Raw genomic sequence first — 22,727 nt, forward strand, 5'->3', positions numbered from 1 at the left:
CTTTGTTGTACTTCCTTGCACTTATTTTGAGGCCTACTAAGTTTTTATTCTTAATTATATATGGGGGCACTATACTGTTTTCAGTATTTAGGGCTCTAAGTATCTTAATGCAGCTGTGACAGGCCACTGCAGACTCCTGGGCTCCCTCTCTGCAGGGACTTCTATTTCCTAATAACTATTGCATGCACCCTGTTTACCTTCCTCTCCTGCTCTTCGGCCTAGTTTTTTCTTTGTATTCACAAGGTTATGCATTGCTTATTCTGCTGTTCAAATGGAATCTTGTCCTTGCAGCCTTTCTTACATCCAGACTCCTGCTATAACACCCTTGAGTGAGTCAAGGATTTTAACCTCGCTCCCTGCTTATGCTACTTATTTGTCAGACTTTTCTTTCTTCTGAAGGATTTGCACACACCTGTTTCACATAAAGATGTTGAACTATTTCCTTTTATTTGCTCTTCAAATATATTAAAAGAAAAACAATTATTCCTAAGTCAATCTTTTTCCCTTTTTATTATACCCCAGATTTCCTTTTCTGAAGTCAGTTCTAATTCTACAGTTTCCTCTGATCTGGTGGATGTCCTGGGGAGCTTTGAGGTGTGTGTGTGTGTGTGTGTGTGTGTGTGTGTGTGTGTGTGCATGTGCGTGTGTGTGTGTTTAGGACTGAGAAACTGCAGAAGGATTGAAATATTTCAATTGCAAAAAAACTGGCTTGGTTGACCATCTTTCGACAGTTGTCTAACTCTCCCTTGACCACCTTTTTGAACCCAAGATGGCAAATGGTGTCAGTGGTGCTCTCTTAGCTTCATGGAGAGAAATGCTTAATTCTTCTTATCTTTGTGGATATTTCCATCAAGATTCACACATTTTGCTTACAAATACTCTGGAGCTCTGGTCTCAAATGTTTATGACTATCACTTTCCTGCCAATAAAAGGGTTTGTTTTTCAAGAAAGGGAGATGGCACTGATGGGAACATAAAAAGGGAAAGGTCAATGGTAAGGGAGTGATGGGAAATAATTGTGAATATCGCCATTGGAGGGAGGAAGGCCCTTGTAGATGTAGAAAAGACAAAAATCATCATGGGGGTGTTAGCTGGGAGAGAAAAAGTGACAGCCATCAGTGAAAGAATGGAAGATAAAGAGAGGTAATGGGAGCAACGGCAGCTATATGACAGGAAGATGAGAGTAGAGGAGATGCTGGGAGCAATGCCAAATAGCCCAGCTGAAATTAGGTCGCATCCCACCTAGTGGACCAAATCTACAAGGTTCTGCCACTTTCCCAGCTCCTTTTTGGACCAAGGGTTGAAACAGATGGATGAAAGCAATTTTTTCCTGGAGAAGCGCATCTAGATCAATAATGAAGTCACAAGATGACACGTAACTCCTCTTCCTCTCTTGCTGTCTATAAAGTTGATGGGGTCATGGTTGGCACACCTTGCTCCTCTACAGCCTCCCACTTAGACATCTTCTCCAGGAACGTGGCTGTAAGCAACGCCTGGGCTCAGCGCATCTTTCCGCTCTGCAGCATTCCCACTGGCTCCCGGGAGCCTGTGCTTCCACACCAAGTGTCATCCTCCTCATACATCAGTAACCGACTGGAAATAAATCAGACACTTTCACAGGCCCATGGGTGCCCTCGGGTACACAAGGCAGAGCCTTCGGTAGTGAACTAAGGGCCGGGCTTCCTTCCAGAGAACAGCCTAAACACCGGAGGGAACGGAACCTGATATGTGTTAATCAATTGTGATGAAAACTCTGGATATCGCCTCAAAATTCTTTGTGCAAATCACATCCAGTTTACACTCATAGTTTGAGAAAGATAAACAACTGAGTTGACTCAGGAAGGACTCAGACCTGTGAAGTTAAAGATTTGGAATGTTTCATGATTCAGGTTTTCACTCAGCTTCCTTCCCAGTAGTACAAAGGAGTTGCTAGGCACTGGGCAACAATTAAGGTGTGGTTAAGGGCCCTTCCTTAGGAAAAGTGAACATCACTGCTATAGAGAGTAGAGTTTTGTCCCTAAAAATATATGTTCAAGTTCCAACCCCTACTACCTGAGAATGTGGCTTTACTGGAATTGGAAATGGGGTCTTTTCAGGTATAATCAGGTTAAAATGAGGTCATACTGGAATAAGGTGGGTACCACTCCAAAATGATTGGTGGCCTTATAAGAAAAGAAGAGACAGACACACAGAGAAAGGAGAATGCCATGTGAAGACAGAGGCAGAGACTGGAGCGATGCATCTACAGGCCAAGGAAATCCAAGGAATACTGGCAACACCTGAAGGTAAGAGAAAGGCATGGAACAGAATCTCTCCTAGAGCCTTTAGAAGAAGCATGACATAGTCAAGATTTTGGACTTCTAGCATTTAGAACTGTGTGAGAATAAATTTCTGTTGTTTTAAGTCACCCAGTTTGTGGTAATTTTTTATAGTAGCCACAGAAAATGAATACAGCTGCCCTCCAGTACCAGCAGAAGCCCCTCCTGGCTCACGCCTGAGTTACAGGAACACAGACCCTGAAACAGCCATGTGCCTGGGCGTGTGGTGGGGGGAGGCGAGTATAGGGTGGGTGGTGAACCACATACTTTCTCCTGCCTACTGCCATGCCAGCCTGGCCTTCAAAAGCTCTGGCTCAGTTTCCCTGCTACATAGCCCACTATTTAATTCTTCTAGCCTCTCTTCTAGGAGACTGGCTCCCGTTCTCCATCACCTGTCACTGCTCCCCAGTCCTGCTGAGATAGGCTGATCATCTGCAATCATGTGGCATCAGCTTCTAGTTTTTAATGCAGAGCCTGGCCTGCACCTGTTTGAGCCAATGCTTGCCATTTGCCTCTTAGCGATTATACATTGGACCTATTGCTGTTCCTGGGGGCAGCCCCACTCACAGGCAGGCTCTCCAGCAGGTACCTGCCTGCCCTGTTTCCCTCCCCACTCCCAAACAACCCCCAATGAACCCCCACATTGGCTCAAACAGGCAGCAGGCAGGAGAAAGTACACAGTCTATCACCCCTTCCAGCTGGCCTGAGTGAGGGAGGCAGGCTGAGGATTTCAGACTTCGGCATGCACTGTCCTTAAGCAAACCTCCAGCTAATCCCAGATTGAAGGTTTGGAGCCCAGCCCTAAATACAAATGTATAGGTGTCCACCACAAGGTGACCCAGTGGAAGAAACTGATAACTTTATGCATGTAAATAACTTTATGCACACTAAGAACAATGCTGGAGTGAATAGGCAAGGCAGCTTGTGGCCTCGGGTCAGTGGCCATCTGCCCACCCAGGCTCTGCTGGGTTACCTGAGGGGATAAATTACTCCACACAGGAAGCCATTCGGAGTGGGAACTGCACCCTGAGGTGGACATGGTGCCATCCTTGAACCCGTGAGAAATGGGAAGTAATGACTGGTGAGTGGGCAGATGGTGCCATTCCTTCCCATAACAGGACCTAGTAGGTCAATGCACCTGAGCTCACCTGCACTGCCCGTGGTCCCTGTCGCACTCCAGGGTGGCAGCCCCAGCAACAGTGCCCCTCCTGGAGCAGTTGCAGCCCTCGCAGCCAGCCAAGGGGTGGAAGCTGAAGGAGTGTGTCTCACACACCTCACACTGGGGCCTGACCGTGCGGGGAGGGCAGAGGCACTTCCCCGTCATCTCCTCACAAAGGCGCCGGCCACAGCTGCATGCTGGCCAGGGGATAAAGAGAGATAGTGAAAGTTAGATGCTTCCCAGCCTCCAGCAGGACGGTACCAACTGCCAGGATTTCCAGAAGCTTCCAAGGGGTCTAGGAGAAATGTCTTGCTTTTCCTTCATTATGGCATTATTGATCATAGTTGATATGAAAGGCCCTTTTTCAGGGCCAAGATCAACCATATTAAATGCTCACAGTGGATATCATACAGTGTGTGATTGCTGTATTGGCTCCAAGATAGCCACTCAGAGGAACCCACCAAGCTGCCTATCTGTGCCTTTCTAGTGTGAGGCCTCTCACTCATCAGAAGGTTCTGCTCCTCTTGGGCTACTGAAGTGGCTCCACATCACCCCAGTGCATTGAGTCCAGGGTCAGGGCAGGACTCAGGAGCAGGACCCCATTACGCAAAGGCTGGTCTCCATGTGGGGACTCTGTATGCACCACACCTGCACCCCTCACTGATGACATGGCCTGAGCTGACCCTGCGTCTTAGGCAGCAGGACGGTTCTTAGATAATGGTCTGCAGGCTTCTCGTTCAGTGAGTAGTATGCTCTCTGACCCTACTTCTCCTCCCATCCTTACTTTGGTTGTGTTGCAAAAGCTGAGAAGGCTGCCACTAGGAATGAAATTGAGCCATCCAATATTTTAATGCTTAATACTATTTACATGGCAAGGACATAATGAGTAGTTATTAGACATGCAGAACCTCAGGCCGCAGCCCAGGCCTCCTGTATCAGAATTTGCATTACCTTAAGGCCCCCTTCCCCCTTCCCCATGAGTCTCTAGCACAGAGAACTCCGAGAAAGTCCTGCCCTAGATGAGCACCATCCACCTGGAACCAGAGACTATCCCAAATGACCTGAACGTGCACTTACGCTTGCAGTGTGGGAATCCGTAGTAGCCCGTTTGACAGCGGGTACATTGTCGACCAATGACACCAGGCCGACACAGGCACTGCCCACCCTCTTGGCTGCAGTGATGGCCAACAGCCCCGGCAGGGTGGCACTCACAGGGCACTGCACCCTTGTGGTAGAGAGCTACCAGAGACCTGGCAGAGTTCTTACAGAATCCAGAGGCTGTCTGGGGGCTGTGGAGACAAAAACAACTCATGGTTCTATTCCAGGAGGTGTGCCCAGAAACGGTCCCACCATCCCCTTCCCACTTACCCACCAAGCAGGGTCTTTGGGGAGGGGCTCTGATTCTGGAGTCTTGGAGAAAACGGGAGAACATCCCATCCCTGGACTCATAGCCAGTGACAACCACCCTTCCCCCCAGCCATCCACTCCTGAACACCACACAAGACTGGTGGTGGGAACTTTTGGGGGCTGGAATAAAAAGGAGAGAATTTACGTATGGAATGAATTGTATGATTTGTGGATTATATCTCAATAAAGAACTTACCAAAAAATTACACCTAAATGTGTAATGATATGCCAATAACAATAATGAGGAGGAGGTGAATTGTCAACAATTATTCAATGGTGCATGCTAGAAGCTTTTCTTACATCTCACTTAACCTCACAACCCCATTTCACAGATAAGGCAACTGAAGCTCCTAGAGGTTAAACAACATTCCCAAGGTCACAGAGCTATAAAGCGGCTTAGCAGGCATTCATATCCATAGTTGTTTGACTTCAGAGCCTTTGTTCTTAATATTTTCTCTACAGGGAGCTTCTGCCTACAAGGCCACCTGGAGCACCTGGGTTCCACAGGAAACCTACAGGGGCCAGGTGGGTCTGAAGAAGAGAACAGGAGCAGATTCTCATGGCCCCATTCAGCTCTTGGCATTCAAGGAGCAGGAGGGAGGATGGGAGGCCTATCTTGCTCTGATGCTCCCCGCTCAGTCAGATGGCAAAAGAGGGTGGGAATCAGGCCTGACATGCCTCCCAGTGGAGAGTATCCTGTGTGGTATCTTTTAGGAAACTGAATTGGACAATAGGTAGCAGCAAAGAGGAAGAGAAACTCCTGAGCAGCCCGTGAAACCCAGTTTGGAGGGTGAATCTCTGTTGAGATCCCAGTTGAGGGTGGGAATCTTGCCCAGATGTGCATGACAAGACCTGTTTATATATATATATATAAAGTGTGCAGAGAAGAGCACCTCCTTCCCTGGACATGGGACTCACTGCCACTCCCTTGGGTGCAGAGAGAAAGCAGACTCAAGGGCCAGCAGCTCCCTTGCCTTGCCCTGGACGGGAATGTGGGAGAACCTCATGCATTTCACAAAGTAATACTTACTCAATATAAAAACTATTTCCTCCGCAATTGGTGATAAACTCGAATGACTTGTCCACTGATTTTTTGTGAAGTATTTGGTAGTCGTAATTCTCTGCAGGCACCAGTAGAACACGGACCTAATGGAAACAGTGAACATACATGTCTTTGGATTTCCAACAACAGGGCACAGCCACTGCTATGCATTATACTCTCTGTACCAAGATCAATGTTCTCTGTCGTTAAGCCTGAGACCAAATGTAATAGGATTTATGAAAAGAAGAATCACAAGAACACCCCTAAGCCAATATTAAAGGCTCAGTCTATGATCCTATGTAGGAAATGATGAGGGCTGGGCAGACCCCTTGGAGCAGCAGCTCAGAGAAGCAGCAGCCTGGAATGCTGGGTGGGAACAGGAGATCTGGGGGGTATGCAGGGTCCTGTCAGGACTCCCAGGGCCCCATGGGATTCATGCCTGGGATGCCTCTGGAACCACAGAGGTTGCTGTTTTGTATTTTAAAGGTGAGCAGACTGAAATGGCAGGACCAATGGGGAAACTCATACCATGGCCTGCCCCTGAAGTTTCAATCATATCAGATAGTCTATTGTGAATAATTATAGCCCCAGTTTTTAAAAGTCCTGCTTGGTTCTCTGAACCTGTACAAATGAGACTAAGCTAGTAACAAATGCTGTAGGAAATTTCAAATGTCTTTGTCAACTACTCACCAGCATACAGTTTATAGAGAGACTACTGATCTCATATTACTCAATTCAATAAACATTTGCCAAGCACCATGTGCCAGGTGGTGTTCTAGGCACAGGGGAGACAAAATAAATAAAGTCAGGTCCCTGTCCTTAGCAAGATGATATTCTCGGAAAGAAGGAGCACGAGCAAGGACTAGAGGGCCCCGGAGCAGGGCCTGGCAATGCTGCCTGGCTTTGTGGAAGGCTTTACCAGCATTGGGTGACTGTGATTCCATCAACCAAAGTGATGAACAGGGGAGGGGGCACATGGGCCTGTGCAGGTAACAGGACAAGTTTGAGGGGCTTATGAGATCTCTGGCGATAGAGACATGCAGCAGATGGTCCCATACTGGGTCTGGAGGTCAGGAAAAATCAGAGATGAATGCACAGATGTGGGTGACACTCTCACCAAGGACAGAATAGAATCAACAGGCACAGATAATGTTACCTGGAGAGAAATGATAAAACAAGGGCCCAGGGTCCCACCTGAGGGAACGCCAACATATGGGGACTAATGGAAGGAGAAACCACAGAAAAAGCACTAGAGAAAGTGAGGAAAAACAAGAGAACACAGCCATGGAAGCCACAAAAAGAAAGTTTTTAAGAGCAAAGGGGTCTTAAATTCTTCAGAGAGAGACCAGTCAGAGGAGGGGTCAGGAGAGGAAGGGCTGGTAGAGCGTGAGGCACTCGCTCACCACAGCTTGCACGGGAGTATTTTCTTCCTATTTACTCTCTATTATTTTGTTTGATTTTAATTGTCACATGCTTTCTTTTTTGTAATAGACAGCTGCAAAATTTAAACATTTTTCTATAAATATAACTTCATTTCCTTGGAGGAATTATTGTCATGAGCCAAACGGACCCACAGAGTGGCTGACCAAGGCAATCATGTGAAGAGTGAGCAGAGGGGCAAGCAGAACGCACCAATACTAAGGACTTTCCTTCTGGAACCTTCACAGTCACAACCACCTCAGGCTCTGTGAGGTCAAACTCCACTTGGTCTTCAGCCATCACTTGGTCCTGGCAGCCAAGCACATGGGGGCAAAAAGAGGCACGGAAGACACCTGGGCAGAAAGAGGAGGTCCTGTCACACCACCACAAGGCCTAGTGAGGCAGGCAACCACGAGCCTGTCCCTGCAGCTCACCTGGTGACAGCTGCCTGCCATCCACAGACACCTGTGCGGGAAACGTGGGGTGCGCCGGTTGATGAAAATGGATGACAATAACATACCGGCCCACGCGTGGCACGCGTCCTCTCAGGGTCACTTGGTTCTAGAAGGAAAAAGGAGAGGGGAAAAACTCCTCAAGCTGCAGAGCTATGACTAATTAGAATCACAGGATATTCTGAGGTTAAAAACCAAAACAACCAAGGTATTTACCCAAGCTAAGTAAAAACCTTCACCGGAATGTTTATAGCCGCTTTATCTATAATCACAAACACTGGGAACAACCCAAATGTTCCTCAGTTGCAAAACAAGTAAACCCACTGTGGTACAACCATGACGATGTGGAGAGGGGGTAATCTGGTACAATCACTTTGGGAAACTGTCTTGAGTGTTTTGCCAAAGTTGAACATATAACTGAGCACTTGCAGGTCTCAATACCTACCCATCAGAAATGCATAATATGTTTGTCAAAAGGCTGTAGGATATGCTCTCAGTGTCCAACTACTACTTGTAACAACTGTGTAATAAAAGTCAGACTCCATTTTGCATGTCTGACCACTGACGGTTTCCAAGATCATCACCACCCTTCTGTCTTGGGCCCCACGCCTGGATTAGACAGTAAGGAAGCCCAGGTGCGCATCCCTTGGCACAGCGGGAAGTTCAAACCACACCAATTCTAGCCCTTGGAGAGGGATCCTCCCCCGAGACCCCTCCCCAGCCCCACGCCCACCCAATCACTCTGCAAACCAGGCATACCCCTCCGTTCCTTCGTAAAAGCTTGGGTGTGCGCCCCCTTCTCCCCAGAAAGCCTCACTATGTAAGAAGCCTTTTCAAACCCTCAAAAACACCCCACAAGGATAACAACAAAGGCTTATCCTCACCTGTCAGATGAGCACCGTGACTCAGGGAGGGTAAGTAACTTGCTGACGGTTATGCACTAACTTGGTCACAAACCGGGACTAGAACTCTATTGTCTTGATTTCAATTCATTTCCTTCTACTATTTTCGGCTTCCCTTCCCATATGAGATCTTACTACATTTTCTCTCTCAGGTCTGTTAATTTCCTAACTCAACTCAATGGGAATGGACACAGCCCATCTCTAGTATTATAGGGACATAATATCATCAGAACAAATGTGAAGTCTTGTGATTTTTTAGTTTACAGTGAAAAAAAATTGTATTTCCCCTACTATTTCATCTTCATGCTCTAGATCAGCGATTTTCAACTGGTGTGCCACAAGAACTTTTAAAACATGCAATACCTGACTATTTAGTCAGGGCCACTGACCTCTTTTCCCTTAGACTGTCAAATAAAAAAAATGATAACAGTCAACTCAATAATAGCTGGTTAGTGTGAATGCCCTGTCCTGAACCATAAACATAGTATAGGTCATATAATAGAGTTGCATCTTATTGGTCACATTGAATAATAAGGTTGCATCTGCTTGGTTAATTCTTGGCACCAGAAATCTTTATATATAAGTATAAGCACCTACTTTTTTAAAAAGTCACTTTGGAGCAAAAAGGGTAGATAATTACTATTATTATTACTATTATTTTTTAAATAGATCAAAACTATACCTATTTTTTGTCAGATGGGCAAAAAATATATTTTTTGGTGTGCTGCAGAATTTTAGTAATTAGTTTATGTGTGTCATGAAATGAATAAGGTTGAAAATCACTGCTCTAGAAAACTAATCAATCACTAAATGTTTATTGAGAATTTCTTTCTTGCAAGGAATTGTGCTTGTGCAGTTGGTGATACCAAAAAAAAATCGTTAGACACAGCAGTTATTCTAAAAGTGCTTACATTCCAACTTGGGAAGATAAATAAACTCAATAGTGTTAAAGAGCAATGGCCCGTGAAAATATGAGGTGTCACAAGATGGGCCATGAGAACTGGCCAAATGCTTTAGACAGAGATGCAGGAGGGAAAGAGAGCAGCAGGAAGGGGTGGTCATAAATAAGATTAACCAGATGCCTGCAGGTCTGGATCCTCCACAGTTGAGAGTAGAGGCTCTCAAACTTTAGGGGCATCTGAATTCACTGGGAAGGTTGTTGAAACACAGATTGTTGGTTCAGTAGTACTGAGGTGGGGCTTGCGAACCTGCATTTCTAACAAGTTTCAGGTGATGCAGATGCTGCCGGTTCAGGGCAACACTGAGAACCACTGCCTTAGAAACAACACACTCGGGGATTCCTACCTGTGGTGCCATCAAGGTGACGCCAGTAACAACATCAGCAGAAGGTGAAGGATCCTGGTGCAGGAGAGGGGGAGAACCACCATGTGGGACATCTAAAATTAATGCTGCTGGAGGAGTTTCAGGGGACAGGGAGACACAAGTGGCTCTGAAAAATAGAATATTTTAAAATTTTATTTTAAAAATAACCAGAAAAAGGGAGAACTGCCCATTGGTGAAGATACAGATTCTGAACATAAGACTGTGTGAGGTTCCAGTCTTGGGGGAACCATAGGACTGTGGCGATCTTTATACTGGCCAGTGTATTCCAGCCACCTTCTCAATACAATGAGCTAAAATAGAAAGAAAAACCTTAATTTTGAGGGAAAATAAACTACACATAAAATTTCTGAAACTTCCTTTTCTATAACTAAAATTGTTAAATGAGACCAATGCAACGAAACATTATTATTCACCTCTAAACATAAATGTTGACATAAAACTGTGTAAAAACAGGAGCAAGCACACATCATTTCTTTAGGCACAGCCAGATTTCATTGCCTTGCTAGTTTCCATAGTCCTAACCATGTGCACAGATTTTATGACTGTGTCTATAAATTATTTTTGAATCTACATCAAAACAGCTCTACCAAAACCCCAATAAACATTGGTTAGCAAAGTCTCATAACACGGTTGTGGAGTAGGTCATTATATTCATGGTTTTTTAAATGAAGAGCCTCAGACACAAGGATTAAAGGATTAGACAAAGTGAGTCTACGAGACCTCAGAATAGAAGTCAGAGTAACTGCCCACGAGAACTGGGCTTAACCATTTCCCCCAGTTGTTACTATGTCAGCTTCCTGATCTTACAGAATTCTGAAGAGAATTCTGGGGTAAATGATTTAGCTGTTTGTTTGTTTGTTTGTTTGTTTGTTAAATTCATCACCAGCCTTTAGCACCTTGACCTATGGTCACTTCTGAAGTGAAGTATAAAGTTGCAGCCTTGCAAGCATTACAGTATCACTAGCAGCATAAACAAGGGACAAAGGAAGAGAACTCATTACCTTTGATTATCAAATGGCCCATAACTGGCAATGCATTTTACTTGAGGTTTCAAATATTCAGTTGAGAATTCTTCAATGGGTATGATACAAATCTGATGCTGTTGAGCAAATACAATGCAAAAAGATACATTGCAGTTATCAGCAAAACCGGTGGTAAGGTCAAACACACTTTTTAAAAAAGCTATTAAGTAAAGAATTCATCCAGAGAAATTACAATTGTTATTTTAAAGTAGTAAAAACTGCATGATGGTATTCCCTATGGTATTATTTTGTGCAACAAATCCTTTTTACTGTTATTAAAGGTCAGTGGCTAAAATGCTCTTGGAATAATTATATAAATAAACAAAATCATGTGAAAGTTCAAAAACAATTCTTTGTCAGTGACTTTTGGTGCCTTTTTTCCCTCTCCTGCCCTGAGATGCTGGCTTTTCAGAGCCCTTAGCAGAGAAAGGGGGAGGTGTAGTGGGCAGCCAGGGAGCCTGCTATTCAGACAGCTGCTCCCTCGACAAACAATCCTTCTTAATTCTTAATAGAGGATGACTCATTTCTCAGGCATATTTGGATTTCATTGAAGAACTGCCTCCAGAGCTAGTTTTTGAGTCATACAAGAAACTCAGTTATTAACTTACCAACATATTTCATTTAAAATCAAAACTGTATTACCAGTTTGATCATAGAGCTATTCAGTATCAACAACAAAATTTTTTATTGAACATCTACTATATGCCAGGCACTGAGACTGGGGAATCCTGCAAGACCAAGATAGATAACATCCCTGCCCTTATGGAGCTTATATTCTATCAGCCTTGACTCTGAATGATATTTGACTATTTTCAAAAAGGGCAAACTTATGCTTCAAAGGTGAAGATTCAGCCCCTGCCGGGTAATTCAGTTGGCTGGAGCTTTGTCCTATACACCAAAGAGGCTGCAGGTTTGATTCTTGGTCAAGGCACATACCTAGATTGCAGGTTCAATCCCTGTACGGGAGGCAACAGATCAGTATTTCTCTCTCACAGTGGTGTTTCTCTCTCTCTCTTTCTCTCTCTCTCTTCCCTCCCTTGTTCCTCTCTCTCTAAAAAAATAAAATCAATGAACATATCCTTGGGTGAGTATTAAAAAAAAAAGATTAAGTTTCAGCCCATTATAACTTCTAAAGATGAAAAGATTGAGTCAATTGGATTGTTATGTTTAAAAAGAGATTTATAATTTTAAAAAGAAAGTCTTAAATTATTATATACTTCATAGAGTAATTTTTTAAATTGAATTCTAGGTACTGCTTTAGCAAAAGCTCAAAGGTTTTACTACTGTCAAGCACAAATATTTAAAACACATTAGAACAGGCTGCTGGGCATTCCCCAGGTTGTGATGCATGCTTAATATTAGCAGTAACAGGAAGTTGCTTCATACTTAGATATTTTTATGTCCCTGAGATATTTATTGTGAATCTGGCCACTCCCTCCTAGCCCAGATCTCACTGTCTCTGTTTATCATAATTCTCAACATTTAAGTTGTGCTATTAAAAAGGGTGGACTTGAAGCATATTTAATCTGTCAAACTTGGCATTTTAAGTCTTAATATTATATATCAAATTAACTGAGTAATGTTCTTTTGAAATAGATGAACAGTAGTCTGGAAAAAAATACCAGAGGATTATAAGCCTTAAAAGTCTGAAAGAATCAGCCAAGAAGCTAATATATATAATAAAATAGTAAAATAAGAAAGAATATAAACAGTAACTAATGCATTTTTCTACACCAGCAATAATAATAAGCTAGGAAATTAATGATAAAAGTTATTTCATTCATAATAGTAACAATGAATAAAAATTAATGAAACAGGGTTTGTGAGATGTGCTCAAGTTTGATGATTAAATTTTATTGAGTGTTATAAAAATGGCTCAAACAAAGACCAGGCAAGATAGATTTCTAGATGGGGGGAATGAACATCATAAAGCTGGCAATTCTTCACAGGGTTACTTTTATAGACGTAATAAAAACCCAGCCAAAATTTTAATAAGCTTTTTTGAAAACATAGATATCAACCAAATGCTTCTAGAACCCAATGGGCCTACCAGAAGGAATCGGGCCGTACGTGCTTTGAGCCGAATGCCTGCATCTGCTAACAGCTCGTAAGTGGCCAGGCGGCTCCTGCCATCGGTCACAGCGCTCCGGCAGAGGACACTGCAAGAGGAAACAGTTTTCTTAGTCTGACTCCCCTGGTCTCCCTCACTTTGTGCCTTCCTGCGGGGTGGCTGATTGCTCTTCAGCTTCCCGTTTATGACCCGGTGGCCAACGCTGAATTTTCCTGCACGGTGAGCTTGAGAGGGATGCACGGGGAAAGAGCCTCCCCACACGGTCCGAGCTGCACCTCGTGGGGCTCAACGCCTTGCTTACCTTTCCCACTGGCTTTATGGGATATGCACTTGGTTCAGTCAGCGGGAGAATGAGCCCCAGGGTCAATAGTGTCTGATCTTTAAAGACAGCTTCTTGGAAATTTACCAACATCCTGGGTACTGTTGGCAATTAAAGTTGTCCATGGGCCTCACAACCACCGTCCCACGGGACATCAGCGAGCATGGCTGGCCTCACACAACGTCGTGGGCTACCCATTTTGCCTTTAGAAGTCCAGTCTGCTCCTTCTCATACTTCCTTCTTCATTTCTACCAGGGGTCCCCCTTCCCTCAGTCCCATCAGGAACATTTAAAAGGTCACAGTTTTGAACCAAGAATACACCGTAATGGTAAAACCCATAAAGGAAGTTTTTTTTGAGGAATGCTCTGACTCCATACCTCTGTAGCAACTTTTCTGTCTGTAAATATAATTTGGAACAAGTGATACTCTAAAACAAAATGACCATCTCTAGGAAACACAGGGTGGGGCAAACATAAGTTTACAGTTGTTTGTATGGAAAATAATAAAATAATTAATAAATAATAAAAGAATAAACTCTGTGTACTCACAACTGTAAACCTACTTTTGCCCCACCCTGTATTTGAAATAATTTATGCAATGACTTTTGGGGTGAGAATTAAAATGGGACAGTGTATAAGGAGCTAAATACAGTTCGTGGCATATATTAGAAACTCAATAAACAGTCATTTCCTTTTCCTTTTTGTACATGTGTATGGAGGTATGAGTGTGTGTCAACTAAAGTGCATTCCTTTTGGATTCAAGCATGATTCTGAAAGTTAAATATATTAAGTAATTCAATTAGGTTTAGATTTATCCTGACCTTCTATTAAATTCCTTCCAAGACTAGACTAACAGTAATAACTGGATTGATTTAATCATTAATGATCACCCCTCTTATGGAGGGGAGGTTGGATTTATCACAGCACTATTTTGAAAAATGATATTCCCACTAGAGCCACTACCTTTCTGCTGGGATATTGTTTTTAACAACATAGAACTCACTTGAGAAATGCTGGTAAAGTTTCAAATCTCAGCAGGAGATGTTGCAATGCTGAAAGGGCCTGCCATTTGAAATAGGTTTTTATGGGTCAAATATTTTCCAATTGCACATTGTTGGACTCTGGTATATGTAACCTGTTCATTTTCATTTTTCCACATAATAGGCAAAGTAGAGAAAGGGAAATGTTTTAGGCAAGTGAATAAATACTACAGGACCTTCCTGGGAGTGGTTAAGTACAATAAAAGTGATTCCTGGTCTAAAGCAATGCTGTGTTGGAACTCTAGTCATGGAGGCTGATGGTGGAGAACGTTGGTGCTGTCATGTCCACAGCCAAAATGATCTGCAGAATATCTTGTAGTTCTTCCCCTAATGTGTCGTTCAAAGGCCACAATGCTTATGGAATCCTGGGAGGCTGTCCTTTCTTCCTTTGGTTTTGAAATCACTCCTCTGCTTGGCATAGATATTCTCAGTCTCTTCCGAAATAATTCAGAGAGCTACCAGCGTCCTTTGGAATGCTTCCTGGTGTCCTCTTAGCCATCTCTACATTGTATCCGGTGGAGTAGGGATCAGGCCATGTGACCTGGAAGGAGAGCTGATCTAGAGGGTGGACTTGGACAGACAGGGTGTGAAGAAGCCTTGCCCCAGGCCCTGTGGCCAACAGTCACCAGGATTCATGTGGAGGGGTGACCCACCCATCTGGGAGTGTACATTCCAGTGGTTGCTGATGTCACCTATAGGTGAAACTAACATTTTCAGATAACGAAAGAACATTCTGGGGAACTTTTGGCCCATCTGGCGCTCCTATTAAAAAATCCAAATATGATTATATTCCTTATTTTTTAAATCATCCTCCCAGAGAAAGAGGTGGATTAGACTTTTTCAAAAATATTTTTAAAAGAAGGAAGCCTTCATAGTTTGTTTTTTAGGGTTGCTGAGAGTGTGATGTTAATTCAATAACCATTTCATCAAGTCTCATAAGGTACTTTCCATTCTAAGCTACTAAAAGTAACTCTTTTCATAAGTTCTTTTATTTGCACAACAGGGAAAATGTCCAACTACTTCAGGTCATCTTGGGTTTGACAAAAAGCAACATGAAAGTAGAAGCGGCAAAGTGTTCAAGGCCTTAGCCATGACCTGGGTGGGCGCATTGCCATTCTCCACCTGCTGCCTCCGACTTCCAGTGCCTAAATGGTAGGTAGAACAATTAACTTCATGTGGAAACACCCTTTGCACTGACTTTGTAATTAAAGCATGCTCTGAATATTTGCCTATATTTTGAAATATTATGCCAAGGAAACAACTTTTAATAAATCCCCATCAGAGCTCTTGGAAGAGGGGAACATCAGGGTGAAATGTTAAAATCCTTTGTCCCATTATTTTCACCTGATGAAAATTGAACATTCACGATCTCCAGTTCTGAAGGGTGTGTTGGGATGGCAGGCGCGACAGAGAACGAGACTTTTTCCCTATGCTACACACCTATGCACTTTGCACAGCATTTGATGTGAGGGCACTGACTTCACTGCGCCATGCAGGGGGTGGCAGAGAATAAAATATAAAGGTTGCGCTGCTTCATGTGAATCTGAGCCCAAATGGTAAGTAGAACATACAGCTTTTAGAAAAAATGCAACATTTTCCAGACCCTGCCAACAGAGAAACCTCCCCACACCCATACTGTATGGTGATGTTGGATCACTCGACTAGGCACTTGCTTCTTTTCAAAATCAGCCTAAAAACGGAAACAGCTTTCCAAATCCAGATAAAAACCAAAGTTCCCAAAGCTGACCTCCTGACTGTTCAGTTACAGGGCACCCCCAGGGCAGCACTGATTACCTGTACTTGCAGCTATAGATGTTCACCTGGCCGGCCAGGACAGACCCGGGGCCCTCCACGTGCACGTCCACCACAGACAGCTGCTCTGCTTCCGTGGAATACTCCACCATGACCACGTAGTGGCCAACCTGCGGGACCCGCAGCTGCAGGTGCAGTTCCACCTGTCAGAGAGCCCGAGCAGACAGACGTGGGATGTACTGGGTGAGTTTACACAGGCAGTGGTGAAAACAGGGCTTACTAGACACCTGGAAACAGTTTTCTATGTCATCATCTATAGGCACGATGCCAGATAAAACACAGGATGCTCTGTTAAATATGAAATTCAGATAAACAACACATAATTATTGAATATTTTTAATTTAAATTTAATGGGCCATCCAGTATTTTTATCTTCTAAATCTGGCAACCCTACATTTAGGAACTTCTACTTTTTCTACTCATATATTTGCCTTTTTTCTCAAGGTAAAACACACTCCACACTCCATTTCTTTTTGAAGTAAAAAGAAATTTCCAATGAAAGATAAGAAGAATGGGAGATAAAAAGCCTTGAGGCTTTTTAACTGTTCTTTAATTTAAAAAGAAACTTTAAATGATATGGATGCAAATAATGTAAAGTGATACATACACCCTACTCCTGGGATAATGATAAATAATAGCTTGGTTTTCATACTCGCAAACCACTTTGTATGTCTGAAAATGCATATGTATATGTACTTTAAATAAAAAAGAAAAACTGTAATCATAATAGGCAATCCTGGATGCATTCACAATGGCCCACAAAGCCTAAAGTACTCACTGTCTAGCCCTTTACAGAAAAAGTATGCCTGTCCCTGATACCACCTATTGATTAAGAACTTGGAATCTGGAACCATACTGCCTCTAGCTGTGACCTCTCGCTGTGTGCCCCAGTGTCCTCCTGTGTAAAAATGAGGATAACAATTGTACCCACCTCTTAAAATTATTATGAGGATTAAATGGATTCATACATGACAAGCCATTAGAACTGTATTTGGCATGTCGTAAGTGCTATATAAACAGTAATGATTATAACTATGATTATTGTTTTTTGCCATGACTTGCTTTCTTTCTCAACAGTACTTCATGTGTCTATAGCAGTACATACAGATGTACTTCATTTTTCTAATGGCTGCCTATCATTCCGTAATATGAATGTAAAATAATTTATTTAATAATCCCCTATTTATGGACACTTAGGTTGTCTCTAATTTCCCCTATAACATATAATGTTACATGATTGCCCATATAATATACATGCACATATATACATACATATTTATCTCATTATGTTAGTATTTCTCTAAGATTCCTAGAAATAGAATTTCTAGGTCAAAGCGTATGTGCATATTTAATGCCTGAGCCAACATTTGAACTACATTTTTAGCAGTTTAACCCACTGCAGCTTATAAGCTCAGGCCCAGCCAAACTTTATGACATCTAATTAAAATCCTCCAGCCCCTTGCCTTCAGGAAATTCACATTTACTCTTTGAACCACACACAACTGCCGTTTTCCACAGTGATTTTTCTATCCCTTAAATAATAGAAAGACCTCCCTCAGGGAAAAAATGTGGCTTATCCACACCACGTTTCCATGTTACAGAGTGAAATATGATGCTGCCATTGGCCCATGTGGAGAGGTTATTACAAGCATTTCTCCCCTGGGCATCTCCAAATGAGGGCTTGTCTGTCTTCACCCCACACACAGGCCAACGATGCATTGAGTTTTCTCCTGGAAGTTATTATTGGCTGCCAGTTCTGTCACAGAACTATTATAAATTCCTATTACTCTTTCCACTCTGAGTTCTATGGGTTGAGTTTTAGAAGACTTGTGGGAAGGGTTTTGAATACATTTGATGGCAAAGGTGGGTTTTGAGAAAGTCAGACAAAAGACATAAAAGATGGCAAAGAGAAACTTTACTGTTTGCTTTTTATTATCAGTTATTTGTTTTTCAAAAAGGGAAACTTTAAGAAAACCAGTGTCAAGCTGGAGGGTTCTTTCCAGTTTTATGGCACCCAACTGCCCTCATCTAGCTACCGGTGTTTCAGGATAAAGACATAAGAGGTGGTGTATCAAACATGCTGCTTCCACAAAGATGACTAACATGTCAGATGCCAAGGTGAGCATTCAAAAGGATTTGGTCGACAGACATTTATTAAACATTTATTTTGTGCCAGCCTATCAACAAGGCAGTGGGTATACAACGGGAAACCAGACAGACCTGCTCTCTGCCCTCAGACAGACTTTAATCAGATAATTAGATAGTTAGATAAGTAAAATGCAAAATTACAGGTATGACAAATGCTTGGAAGAGGTGCTAAGAGGGGTGCAGGAGCTAGTTAGAGAGATGAGTAGAGAAGGGAGTCTTCCTAAAGAAGCAATAACTTAGCTGAGCACGGGAGGACAAGCAACAGATAACCAGGCCACGAGGGGAGAGAAGAGCATTCAGGCCGAGGGAACAGCCTGCAGCAGGAGGCTGCCCTGTAACGCGCAATCCTGGAGGCAGCACACAGTGCGAGTCCAGGAGAGTGAAGGAGGCCACAGTGGGGGGGAGCAGAAAGCAAGGGGAGGTATAACAAAATTGGGCGGTCAGAGCAGCAGCCTTATAGGCCATTGACATTTTTTGTCTTTATCCTAAGAGCAATAAGATGTTATTGTAATGTTCCGATTAGGCATGTGTGAAGGTGGGGTGAGAGGGTGAGTGATGATTAGATATTTCTATCAGAATGAGGATGTTGCCTATAGTATGGAGAATGGATTGGTTGATGCGATGGGCAAGAACTGATGTGGGTGAGCTAACTAGGAGGCTACTGCAGAGATCCTTATAAAAATGATGGCATATTGAATAAGAAAGATAAGTGGAGGCAAGTGGAGATATTCAAGAAAAGTCCATCCTAGGACTTTCCAGTTAAATATAATGGGTTAAAATACATATTAATCTTCCCTCTCACAAAAATAAGAGTCAATTTTTAAAAATCATAAACCCACAAGGAAAAATGGAATAGGAAAGAGGAGAAGAACAGATCAGAGAAATCAACAAAATTTTGGAAGCTGGAAAGCAAATGGGTGTTAACTAATTGCGTCAGATAAAGCTGAAACCTAAGTGGGGGGGGGGGGGAGGCGGGGGGGCATGCAGGGTTGGAATGGGGATCAGAAGAAAAGATTGAAGAAATCTCCCAAGATAAAGAGACTGGAAAGGTGGGTTAAAGATAAAGAAATAAATTATCAAAGAAATAACTCAAGCAAGTTTCCCAGAAAGATGGGTAGAAGTTTCCAGGCTAAAAGAGTTTGCTGAGAGCCCAACACCCTGACTGAAACACTACCTATATCAAGGCACATCCTTGTGAAACTTCAGAAAACAAGAGATAGATGACCCCAAAACTTTAAAAAAAGAAAGGCAGGTGATATCCAAGGAATTGGGTATCAGAATGTAACATCTCAACAGCAACACTTGAAGCTAGAAGTCATTGGGGAAATGTCATCAAATTCTGGTGAGAAATGATTTCTAACCTAGAATTCTATGCCAAACCAAAGAAAAAAAAAAGCAAGACTGAGTACAAAAGAGATATTTTCAGATACATGAAGTCTCAAAAAAAAGTACCTCCTATGTGGACTTTCTCAGGAAACTATTGGAGGATATCTACCAAAATGAGAAAGCAACTTTTTAAAAAAGAGAAAGAGAGAAAGGAAGTTCCAATGGCCAGGAAGAAAGGATCCAACACAGTGGAGATGAAAAGAGTATGTAAGATGGTGATGTGGTGGTGAGAATGTTCAGGAAATGACTGCCTTCTTTGGGCCAAGAGACTTCATCCAGAGTAAAGAAGAGAGATGAAAGACCCCAGGAGAGCTGTCTCCAAGAAGAAATGGAGGAGAGTAAAAGGAAGAAAGGATATGTGATGTATTTGAATTGAGATGGAATTTATGATCTATCTGAAGGTCTGAGGGGAAAAGATAAAAATACAATTTCTAGAAAACAACAGAAAGTTGGAAGTTGGTTTACAATGTGTAAATAGGCATTCTAAAGTCTGTGTCAAGTACAAAAAGGGAACAGAATTACTAAATAACTTTAGACTTTGTTGAAAGTTTATACTTTAAGAACAAACGTTAAGGGTAACCCCTGAAGAACCAGAAAACAATCTATACCTACCAAACAATCAAGGAAATGGAGAAAACTGTATCAATCAAACAGAAATCAGAAAAAGATTTTTTTTTTTTAAAAAAAAGGTAAATAAAAAGCTAGTAAAAAAATTAATTAGATGGTAAAAATAAGTCCAAATATGTCAGCAACCACCATAAATATAAATCTATTAAAGTCACATTGTAAAACAGAAATGGTCAGATTAAAATACAAAACACAATCTAGCTATGTCTTTGTTTACAAGAGACAGAGGTGTATGATAGGGGTGGGCTGATTTAAAGATGCTACCCAGATTCTCTTTCTCGGAGAAAATAAAGAAGGGAGACTCAGGTGGCAGTGAATGCTGGAACTAGGAGGTGACAAAGAAATGGTACCAGAGCAGTGGTTGGGGCATGTGTGTGAGACAAAGAGCTATCAGTAGGGAAAGGAGGCCACTCAGTAGGAGGAGGGGTGGAGAGACAAACACAAGGAGAGAAGAGGAGGCCTCTGCCAGAACCAGGTAGTTCTATCCTTCACAGATTCCTGGGAGACCTGAATGCACTCAGTTCCTGATCTTGGAGCCCTGCCAGTCCTCTCTGTCTCTTAGAAAAACATAAAACACCCCTTCACATGAGCTACATTTGGTGGGTTGCTTTTCATTTCAGCCCAGAGTCCCAACAAGAGCACATTAACAGCAACATGGCTAACAGTTTATGAGTGATAACTGTGTGCCAGGCATCCTAACAGGAGCCCCTCATAGGTTATCTTACCTAATATTACCCATGAGGCAGCTGCTGCTATTCTCTGCATTTTGTATGTTAGTAACTTCAGGCCTAGGGAGGTTTCACAGCTAGTTACCGGTGACTCAACCACCAGAATGAAGGAAGGGTTACTCTGCATTGCTCCAGGTGGCTTATGATGGCCAAAAGTTAGACATTAGAATGAACCAGATTTTGGTTTAATATTAAAAAAAGGACTTTCTAATAATTAGGTTTATTTAAAAATGGAACAGGCTACCTCTAAAAGAGGTGAGTTCTCCATCAATTTAGGTATTCAACAGAGGCTAAATGAATATCTTACAAGGAAAATGTAAAAAGGATTCCTTCACTAACAGGGAAATCAAATGATTTCTAAGACCTCTTCTAACACCATTAGTCTCTGAATTTTAGCACACTGATCTATTACAGCATGTGATGGCAAAAATATTCTCTAACCTGTGCTGTCCAATAGGGTGGTCACTAGACATGTGTGATTAGTGAGTGCTTGCAATGTGACTACTGCAACCGAGGAACTGAATTTTTAGCTTTACTTAAATTTAATTAACTCAAATGTATATAGCCACGCAGGGCTAGTGACTGCTGTATTAGACAGCACAAGTCTGTAAGCATTTAGATCACACAGTAAAAAGGACTGTGAAATAAAACTGGACAGCCCAGGGCTAAGTTTTATGCATCATGCAAATATAATAGCTCAGTGCTAAGGCTCTGAGCTAAGTGAGAGGCAAGGACACCTCCTCATGAATCATCTGCATCCCTTCCTGTAGGTTAGCCCTTCTCAACTGTACCTCCTGCTGCCTAGGGAGCACACACACATGTATGTATGTATGTGTGTACATATATATATATGTACACATACACATACAGAGGAAAAATACAAATATATATATATATATATATGTATTTAAATGCATGTTTCTGTGTGTGTGTTCGTGTGTATACACATGCACACACAGCATGGGTAGGGAAGGACACAGTGGGCTAATTTAATATTAGAATGGAGTGGAAGATCATTTCACTTTTCTTTATGCATATCTACACTGCTTTACTTGTTACAAGTATTAACTTCTTCGGTGAAATAAAAATTCTAATAAAATAAAATGAGGACTGAACTTATGAATATCCTTAAAATCCTACAACTGCTACCATAAAATGTTGGGAGTGTAGTTTTTAAAAAGGTACACATCAAAATGTCCAGTGAAAATTAATATCATATATAGTTTCATTCCACAAATTTAATCCCTGAAATGAACATTTTCCTCAAAGGTACAAAACAGAATGCTATGGAAAATAAGAAATGAAAATACAATGGAGGAAATTTTGTCTAGGGTCTTCATTTTGAGGTGTTGCATTGTGTGTTCTTACTGTTATTGTTGATAACTCAAATCTTCTAACTTAAATCTTAAATTAGTATAGTCTTAAGTTGTTGTGAGGCTCAAAGAACTCCTGGAAGAAAAGTAATGCCAAGACCTGTGGTAACCTGTCCTCCAAGCCATGAGGGAGATACCCTGGGGTGTAGCGGTTCCAGAT

At 42.3% G+C, this 22,727-nt stretch overlaps 1 protein-coding gene across 1 annotated transcript in view; it reads right to left on the reverse strand.

The window, feature by feature from the left end:
• The window catches only part of LAMA3 (laminin subunit alpha 3), a gene marked incomplete at its 5' end in the record, with an annotated part of 187,030 nt that overhangs the window by 83,084 nt on the left and 81,219 nt on the right, over positions 1-22,727 (reverse strand). The window contains 9 exons of the mRNA XM_081148996.1: positions 3,466-3,673; positions 4,554-4,765; positions 5,914-6,029; positions 7,558-7,697; positions 7,779-7,905; positions 10,004-10,148; positions 11,044-11,141; positions 13,115-13,223; positions 16,288-16,448. Of these exons, the coding sequence (XP_081005122.1) occupies positions 3,466-3,673; positions 4,554-4,765; positions 5,914-6,029; positions 7,558-7,697; positions 7,779-7,905; positions 10,004-10,148; positions 11,044-11,141; positions 13,115-13,223; positions 16,288-16,448 (1,316 nt within the window). The remainder of the gene's footprint in view (positions 1-3,465; positions 3,674-4,553; positions 4,766-5,913; positions 6,030-7,557; positions 7,698-7,778; positions 7,906-10,003; positions 10,149-11,043; positions 11,142-13,114; positions 13,224-16,287; positions 16,449-22,727) is intronic.

This window comes from Miniopterus schreibersii (genome assembly GCF_964146895.1).
Source record: "Miniopterus schreibersii genome assembly, chromosome: 10".
In the NCBI taxonomy this organism is placed as follows: Eukaryota; Metazoa; Chordata; class Mammalia; order Chiroptera; family Miniopteridae; genus Miniopterus; species Miniopterus schreibersii.